General features: G+C 53.8%; 1 protein-coding gene across 1 annotated transcript; it reads left to right on the top strand.

The window, feature by feature from the left end:
• Positions 1–3,116: 3,116 nt before the first annotated feature.
• Positions 3,117–9,086, top strand: CFAP157 (cilia and flagella associated protein 157). The gene is made up of 9 exons (XM_063082032.1): positions 3,117–3,289; positions 4,965–5,236; positions 6,076–6,229; positions 6,675–6,942; positions 7,297–7,427; positions 7,641–7,791; positions 8,169–8,335; positions 8,532–8,718; positions 9,015–9,086. The coding sequence occupies exons 1-9, from the start codon at positions 3,117–3,119 to the stop codon at positions 9,084–9,086; spliced, it is 1,575 nt and encodes a 524-aa protein (XP_062938102.1).
• The last annotated feature ends 14 nt before the right edge of the window (positions 9,087–9,100 follow it).

The raw sequence follows: 9,100 nt of genomic DNA, 5'->3' as shown, positions 1-9,100 counted from the left end.
ATTTGTACTTAACATTTAGCAATAGACATAGGTCATATGATAGTACTGTCTATCACTTTGTAACTGCAATAGTCCCACCCTGTTAATAAGGTAGATATTAGCCACAGCTTGCCAACCAGAAAATGTCACAGGTTAACTTCAGGACAATGAGAAGATGGTCCCAATCTGATAACCTGATACCAAAAGGAGGAAGCACGAGCTAATCACCTGAGACGTGCTAACGAAGGAAAAAAAACTGGCTTCCCCTGTCCTTTTTGAATTATTAATTCAAGCTTGCTGATGTAATAAAAATAGTACCCCAAAACCCCCTACAGAGAAAAAACTAAATAAAAGGCATTGTCTCATGCTCTACTGTGCTCCAGCTGCAACACGCTGACAGCCCGCGGAGAGAGAACATGCATACTGATGCACTGAGGTCTCTGTCTGTGTTTATTATTTTTGCCGACCCTCCCTCTCCCTTTTTGGGTACCCACAACTCGACTGGAGCTGGTCTCCGGCACTGTACTATTATTTTTAAGCCTGGATTTCCAGAAATGACTTCTGGTTCAGAGTAGGGTATTGTTCAATCAGTGATTGTTCAGTGTTTAAGCCCCTTGTGCCAGTGAGACCTCAGCCCCATGTGGAGGGATCTGTGTGTGGCTTAGGGAAATGCCTTCAAGTCAGCCTCTTGTCCTGCCCTGATTCTGTTACCAGCCCAAGTCCGGCTGCCTGCCCCAGACAAAAACAAACCACTCAGAAGTCAAATGTTGGTGAAAATGGAAGTCAGCTTTAATTCAGGAATACCAGTGACCTGAGGAGAGATGTTAGGCTAACCCATCTCTGCAGCAAATCTGAAGGTGAATGGCCAGGCTAAAGCCATCTCCAGACCCAGATTTACTGAGGGGGTTTAAAGAAGGGGCTGAGGGAATTGAAAGTGGGAAATGAAAAGCAGGAAGGAAGGGGATGTGAGCCGTGGGGCTCCATGCGAGGAGCCAGGTACAAAGTCTCACCAAGGCTCCCTCTGGTTTCTGTTCTTCTCCTTGGTGTTATCTTAGGGTCCTGCTGGAGGGTGGAATCAGCATAGCTTTATGGATGTCTTCCTTGGTTTCTCAGGGTCTGGATAGTACGTGTCTCATTGCAAGTATGCAGTTCCAGGCTGATTGGAAAACAACTTTACATTTATATAAATAATGTCATCTTGCCTTGTAACCAAGGTTTAAAATATGAAAAAACTATGGGAAAAGAGGGAACACAGAGAAATGCCTGCTAAGAAAAAACTGTCTTTTAAATTTTCCTACGGCCCAGGTGGTCTTGGGTCTCACCATGGCTTCAGTCCTGCTTGCTCCAACAATTCCTCCTCAGGGGGAATTGAGCAGAGCCTTCCTGATCCTACAACATGAGCAGAGCCTTCCTGATCCCACAGTTGACCGTGGTCCTCTTGGCTGCCTTTTTCTCTAGTTCTCTCCATTCTGCTGCTCTGTCATTGGGAGAAGAGCTACTAATCTGCTCTGAATTGCTCTCTGCCGAGATCTCTCCTATTTTTGACCATACCCTTAGACAATAGTGTTTCGAAGCTCTGATCCAGATAGTCAGTCCCCTTGGCAGAGCTGTGTCCTTACAGTCTGTCTTTCCCCAGAGCAAAGCCCACACACCACTGCGCCCAAATTTGGGCTAGGACCTCCTTTTCCTGGAGTTACACCCTGCTCTATAAGTGGGCACTAGGAGGTGGCATCCCCTGGTCTCAGCTTGCCCTTCCTGGGGTGGGGCCATCAGAGTCCAAGTATTCTCAACCTGCCACACCTAGAATAGAGCTTCCACCCTTCGAGCGGGCTTGGGTGGGGAAGTCCTCTCTGCTGTACCTGCTAGGAATATAGACTGTGCAGCACAGGGCTGTGGGGGAGGGGGCAGCGTACAGAAAGGCCAGCAGACTGCCCCTCCCAGGGTGAAAGCATATGAACAGGAGCTGGGAGTAGAGGGGGCCTCCTGCAATTCTTTTTTTTTTTTTTTTTTTAAGATGACTGGTAAGGGGATCTTAACCCCTGACTTGGTGTTGTCAGCACGACGCTCTCCCAAGTGAGCCAACCGGCCATCCCTATATAGGGATCTGAACCCGGGACCTTGGTGTTATCAGCACCGCACTCTCCCAAGTGATCCACAGGCCAGCCCTTGGTCATCAGACTTTAATGGTGGAGCTAGAGCCATCTCTTCTAAGTGCTAAACCCTGGGACAACAGGGTCTACGAGGACCTGGCCACTGTCCCAGGGAGTGCCTGGGCTGGCACAGGACACAAGCAGGCAACAGGCATGACTGATGGGAGATCAGGGATAGGGGCCAGAGCCTGGAGGGGCCAGAACCTGTTAGGGGCACAGGCTGCCAGCCAGGGCACCAGCCAGCTGTTCACCCACTGCACCCTCTCAGCATGCCGTAGCCCCCAGGATGCTGCCACCGCAGGCCAAAGCTACAGAATGGGCCTTTGTGTTCCCAGGGTCAGCACTGGGCAGATGGGCCACTTCCACCAAGCTTTGTGGAAAACTGAATCAGCCTCTGGACAAGGACGTCCCAGAAACCCTGCTTGGGAGCCTCCAACTTAGCACACAGCCTCCCCAGCCTGCATTAGGTGAGGCTGGTAGAATGATTTTGCTGAGTAGCCACATCCCCAAAGAATTAGCAAGATGGTCTCAGAGGCCTCAGAGGAGGCACTTCCTGTGCGGGGACCAGGTGATTGCTTCTTCTGGTATGGTGGGCTAGGGGGAGATCCCACCCCTCTGTGAGCTTCCATCTTCTGATCAGCACAAAGGGGCAGGATGGTGATTTCTAGGGCCTTGGCCCACTCTAGTATTTCCCAAGTCACCTATTTCCACTTGGGGGAAGGAAGGGTCTCTCCAAAGCCCAAAAGAGTGCCCCCAAGAGCCTGGCATCTTGGTCTAAGATGCCATGGCCTGGGCCACCTGGACCTAGGGCCTCAGTGCTGCTATCTGCCTTGGAGGGGAGGCAGGTCACAGGTGCCCAGCTGGGAAGAGGGCAGGTCCCTTTAAGACCAGCCTGGCTCCCTCAGTCTGTTGCTATGTATGGAACCAACTTCCTTAGCAACCACCAGGCCTCTTAAAGGGGCCCCTGAGCAGTGGCTGCCAACAGCCATGGCTTCCAAAAAGAAAGCAAGCAAGGGGGTCAAGGAGCCCGAGGTCAAGAAGAAGAGAGGGGGCAAGAAGGATCCCAGTGTGGCCACCAAGTCCATGGAAATGTCTCTAGTTGAGGAGATGCGGGAGTTCTACCACATCCAGATCCGAGACCTGGAGGACAGGCTGGCCCGGTTGGTGGGCGGGCAGCTGGGGAGGGAGGAAGGTTGGTGCTGCTGGGTCAGAAGCCTTGCTCCGATGGGGTCACCATCCCATGGGATGTCCAGACCCCAGCCCCACCCCAGCCTCAGTTTCCTCAAAGATAACATTGGGAGCCTTCAAGATTTTGAGGGTAAGTCTGGCCAATTAGCTCAGTTAGTTAGAGTCAGGTGTTGATAAGAGTAAAGTCAAGGATTTGGATCAAGATCAAGAGTTCTGCTGAGCCCAGTTATTTCTCCAGGCTGGACCTTGGTTTCCTCAAATGTAAATGAGGAAGGTTGAGTCCCCCTCCATAACTGTGACATTCTGTCCTAGGGTCAATGTAGTGTGTGATGGGGGAAGGGGGGAATCCTCTAACTCTTCACTTACAGACATGTTCACTTGCCTATCGTTTTTCTTATTTTAAAACTAGTTTCCTCCCAGTTAGGAGGCACCAGCCCCAGTCTCAGGGTGACCCTCAAAAAGACATGTAGGCAGCAGCTTTTCCCCAGGTGACTGATGCTGCAGATAATCATAGCTAACATTGAGCCTTTTGTGTGCACCAGGTGGGCTCTGTGCTGGCACTCACTGCGTCCTAATGACAATCCCATGAGAAAGGTCGTGACATCACCCCTGTTGCACAGACGGGGGGCCCAAGACTCAGAAAGGGGAAATCACTCTCAGGAAGAAGAGGTGCCAGGATGGCAGCCCTGGCCCTTGCCTCCCTGATGCCAGGCAGCTTCCTCCTTCCACAAAGCAGGTCACTCAGCTCCATGCCCCTGAAGTGCCCTGCAAGCAGCAGCCATTCAAAGATGCTGGTTGAATAAATTAAGAAGGAAAACATCTTTCCAAATAACTTCAATTATTCCACTGGAAACCGGTAAATCGGTTATGTGGTGTTCTTAAAATTCACAAACTTCACTCCAGCAGATGGAATGTATTTGGGAAAAATGCATTTAGCAGACAGTTATTGGGCACTGACTATTTGCCAAACCCTGAGAATACAGAGGTGGAGGAGGTCAGGACAAGGGCCAACCTACGTACAGGAGGGCACCAAGGAGAGGCCACAGATGTGCTTCAGGGCCAAGAAGGTCCACTGAGGAGGTAATGGGGGAGGAAGATAGCAGGTGCCAAGCCTTGAGCCTAGGAAGTGCAGAAGTGTTAGAGAGGGATGCAGAGCTGGCTAACAGCAGCAGTAGGCATTGTGGCTGAGCCTCAGCTATGGGTCAGATTGGCTCGGGTTCAAGTGCTGGCTCTGCCACTTACTAGGAGTTTCTTTATCCTTCTGAGACTCAGTCTCCTTGTCTGTAAAATGGGTATAATCATCATAGTACGTGCATCCTTGTCCGTTGCTGAGAGGATTCAACAAATATACACTACACACCTAATTGTACCAGGCACAAGTGTTGGGGACACAGCTGTATTCATAACTAAGACTCTATCCTCATGGAGTTTACCTTCTAGTGATGTAATAAACATAAAACACTGAGCAGAGATGTTGGGGGTGGTTGTGACCACTGATCACGGACACAGTGGGAGATGAGGCTGGATTCAGACCACAAGGAACCTCAAATGCCCCTTTATGGGAAAGGGGTCCAGGAGAGTGGGTCCAGCTGCACCAGAGGCCTGGCCTGGCTCTACCCCTGGACCTCTGTCCTGCCCCTGCCCCAGGTACCAGAGGAAGTGGGATGAGCTGGCCGTCCAGGAGAAGCTCTTCCGCCAGGAGTTTGAGCAGCTGGCTAACAGCAAGAAAGAGATCGTGTCCTTCCTCAAACGCACGCTCAACCAGCGGGTGGATGAGATCACAGACCTCAACGAGCAGCTCCAAAGCCTGCAGTTGGCCAAGGAAATGGAGAAGGATGCCTTTGAGGCACAGCTAGCTCAGGTGCGCCACGAGTTCCAGGAGACCAAGGACCAACTCACCACGGAGAACATCGTCCTTGGTGAGGACAGGACTGGCTGGAGAGCCCGTGGGCAGAAGCCATGGGGCAGAGAATGCAGGGCTCAAATCCCAGCTTTACCACCGACTATATTTCTGGCCATGGGCAAGCGCTTCTCTCTAACCTTCAGTTTTCTCCCCTGGGGAATGGGGTACACTGGCTACCTTGAGTAACAGTGCTGGTTCGCACACATTATCTTATTATCTTTCTAACTTTTTGGGGGGGGGAGGGGCAGCTGGCCAGTACAGGGATCCAAACCCTTGACCTTGACATTACAACGCTGTGTGCTAACCAGCTAAGCTAAACAGCCAGCCCTATCTTTCTTGTTCCAACAATCCTAAGAGGCAGGACATTTAGCCCCCCCATCCCCAACACCCACATTATAGACAAGGAATCATCTCAAAGTGTCTTGTCCAAGGTCGCCTAGCTGGCAAGGGTTGTTGTGAGGCTCAAATGACAGCGTGAGTGCCTGGTCCAGAAAAGGTGTCCAAACTCAGTTGCTGTTGTCACTACTACTTTCATGAGAGAGGAGAGTATCAAGGGAGGCTTCTTGGAGGAGGCAGAACCTGAACATAGATTAGTGTCATAGATTAGTGTCATAGATTAGTGGAGGGGAGGAGGGAGAGGATTCCAGACAAAGGCAATAAAGGTAGGAAGGACCTGGCATGGCATGTGCAGGGACAGCTGACTAGCCCTACTGGATCAGGAAGTGCAGGAAGGACAGGACCTGAGTGGGCAGGGACAGAGACATGAAGGGCTTCATTCAAGGCCCTCGCTGTCCCCACTGGGGCCCTGCCCACCGAGGCAGCTCCTCATCAGGACTTGTGCCCTGTGGTGGGCAGGGGGCAAGCTGGCAGCCCTGGAGGAGTTCCGGCTACAGAAAGAGGAGCTGACAGACAAGTTCATGTCACTAGAGGACCAGCTGCAGAAGCAGAAGAGTGACTACAAGGACTATGTGTACAGCCTGGAGAAGAAGTCGGTGCTGGACAAGGACAGGTGGACTGGCTGGGTGTCCTCGGAAGGCTTTGGAGCCTTCCTGGCCGGGTCCTAGGGCATCCCACCCTCAGGCCTGTTTTCCTTGTCTTCTAATGGGGGGTTGGACTAGTCATTGACTCCTCAGCCTGCTGCTCCTTGGAGTCTTGACTGATGACTTACGGAGGGTGGGAGAAAATGCGTAAGCTCCCCACATCAGTCCTCACACTGGCATTGGCGAATCCCCAGACTTCCTTTTGCCAGTTTGTGATTTAAATTATATTTATTCAATAGGTAATAATACACTGAAATAGGTCAAATTCCAAAGGTCCAGAGGGTCTATAGAGAAAAGCCTCCTACCCAGAGCCCCACCCCTCCTGGGGGTAGTGTAGGGGTGTTTCATGGCCCTAGGGTGCCTGGGCTGTGCCCACTCTGCCTGGCCCCCTTCAACTCCCTCCACCCTGTCTAGACTGAGGAAAGAGATCATCCAGCGCGTGAACCTGGTGGCCACGGAGTTCCGCAACGTGGCCAGCAACCAGATGTGGGAGACGACAAGGCGGGCCATCCTGGAGAACAGCAGTGTGACCCTGCAGATGGCCAAGTTGTCCCAGCAGGGCATGCAGCTGCTGCAGGAGAACAAGCAGCTCAAGGGCAGCCAGGATGAGCTGTGCAAACAGCTGCAGCTACTGGAGAACACCGAGAAGGTCATGGCCAGGAACAGCAGAGGCCACCAGAAGGTATGCCTGCCAATCCCTCATCACAGGGCATCTGGCACATAAAGCAGGAGGGAACCCTAGGGGCCCTGTTCTTCGGGTGCACACAGCCCAGCAGGCGGTAACGAGGGAGGGGAGCAGGAGTGAGGGGACAGAGCCTCCCTGTGGGGGCTCCAGGGTGCTGGGCCCAGCTCTCCACTTCCTTATTTGCTTTAAAGCCCCCATAACTTGTTGAAGTGGAGCCCACCCTGGTCCAGCTGCTGTCCAGAGGAGGTGCTGGCCTCTGGACATGGGGGCGAGCGGCTGTGTCTGGAACAGTGGCGGGGCTGGCCAAGGGCTGGGTGGGCTTGGGGCAAGGCTGCCTGCTCACTCTTGCAGATCATCCTCATGCTGATCAAGAAGTGCCACGAGCAGCAGCAGGGCAGGGAGGAGGCCAAGCAGCTGCGCCTCCTGCTGAGCAACCTGGAGCAGAGTCTTCTGCAGCTGCAGACCGACAGCCAGGCTCTGAGGTGCAGCCCGCAGAGGGACGGGCACCAAGCTCAAGTCCATCTGTTTTGGCCCTGTGACCCACGCCAGTGATTTCCCTCCTCTGGAAGGGCCTGGAGGTTTCATCCATCACACAGGCTGAGGCCTGGGGCTAGATGAGGGCCCCTGTGGGCTGGAAAGAAATGGCAGGGCCAGGGAGGGGGGAAGGCTGTTGACCTGTCCTGGTCTGGGCCCAGGAGTCAGAGAGACCAGCTGAACCTGGAGCTGGAGCAGCAGCAGGTGGAGGTGCGGCGGCTACAGCAGGAGCTGATCCAAGAGCAGAAGGTTCGGGCCAGCCTGGAGACAGCCCTGGCACAGGCCACCTCCTCCCTACGGGACATCCTGCAGGTAAGCAGGAAGCGGGAGGAGAGCACGCAGGGAGTGGGCCCAGGACAGAAGCTGCTCGCAGAGTCAGGCCACTGGGAAAAGACCAGTCTGGGCTGGACCAGGTTCAGAGACTACCCTTTTCCCCCCTGAGAGAATCCCAGCCAGTCTGTCCATTTCTGAATCTGGACTTCAAAGATCCCTTCAAGGTCTCAAAGGGGCTGGATTTCTTCTCTGAGGCTCTGAAAGGTCTCAGGCCTCAGTCTTCCCAACTGGAGAATGGGTATGCCACCATAGCCCAGGAACACTTTGAGAAAAGGGGCCCCGGGGTTGGAGTTCCCTAGAGGTGGGTGGGGATTGGGGCCACTGTGTCTCTGTTCCCACCCCGCCCCTACCGGCAGATGCAAGCAGAGGACGAGGAGGGTGACTTCGACGTGGTGTTCCAGCTGCAGCGCAAGGAGATGCTGCAGCAACTGCTGGTCCTGCTCAGCTCTGCTGTAGTCCTGAGACCCCCTGTGACTGTGTGTCCCCGCCGGAAAGTCCAGCCCACTGGCTCACTCAAGGAGAGGTGAGCAGGTAGTCTTATGTGGACTCAGAGGAGGCAGCCATGAGGAGGACAAAGGGAAGCTACCATGAGACCCGTCCAGAGGCTGTCTTCAGCTGATCCTGGGCCAGAAACCAAAAACCTGCTCTCCAAAGTCTCTCTGAACCTCAGCCTCCTCATCTGTGAATTGGAGGTGATGACCCTAACTCCCCTCCCACAGCCAGCCCAGCTTCCAGCTGCCCAAGATGGGGCCTCTGCTGCAGCAGTTGGCTGGCATCAAAACCTACCAGCTGGGGGATCTAGGCCTGGTGCCTCGCCGGGCCCACATCCCACCCAACCCCCAGGACCTCAGGCTGCTTTCATATGCCACCCGCATGGGGAACTTCCGGGCGCACAGCAGCCCTGAGGTGAGGTGCTGGGGACCCAGGAACAGCAAGGTGCCAGCCAGCCCTGGGTAGAAATTGGGGCTCTCAGCCAGGCCACAACTGTGTGGCCTTGGAAATGTGGCTGAACCTCTCTGAGCCTCCTCATCTACAAACTAGGCTGAAGAAAAGTGTGGCAAGGCCTCAGTGGGCTAAGTTATACCCACGCATCCCCTGGGAGGGGGGCTTGCTGGACCCTGCTATCCCCTCCCACTGGCGGGGGAAGGGTGGAACCCCCTGAGGAAGATTCAGCTTCTAAGCTGGCATCTTTAATCTTACAGATCCACTCCACCGCTTCTCTCAAAAGGCTCAAAAAGTTTAGTCTTCCTGAACCTTTCCCACTTCCCAAGTAGGACGCAGAGAAAAG

The sequence above is a fragment of the Cynocephalus volans genome, chromosome 17 (genome assembly GCF_027409185.1).
Source record: "Cynocephalus volans isolate mCynVol1 chromosome 17, mCynVol1.pri, whole genome shotgun sequence".
NCBI classification, from domain to species: domain Eukaryota; kingdom Metazoa; phylum Chordata; class Mammalia; order Dermoptera; family Cynocephalidae; genus Cynocephalus; species Cynocephalus volans.
Note: the sequence above shows the minus strand (reverse complement) of the source record. Positions and strands in the feature narration are given on the sequence as shown.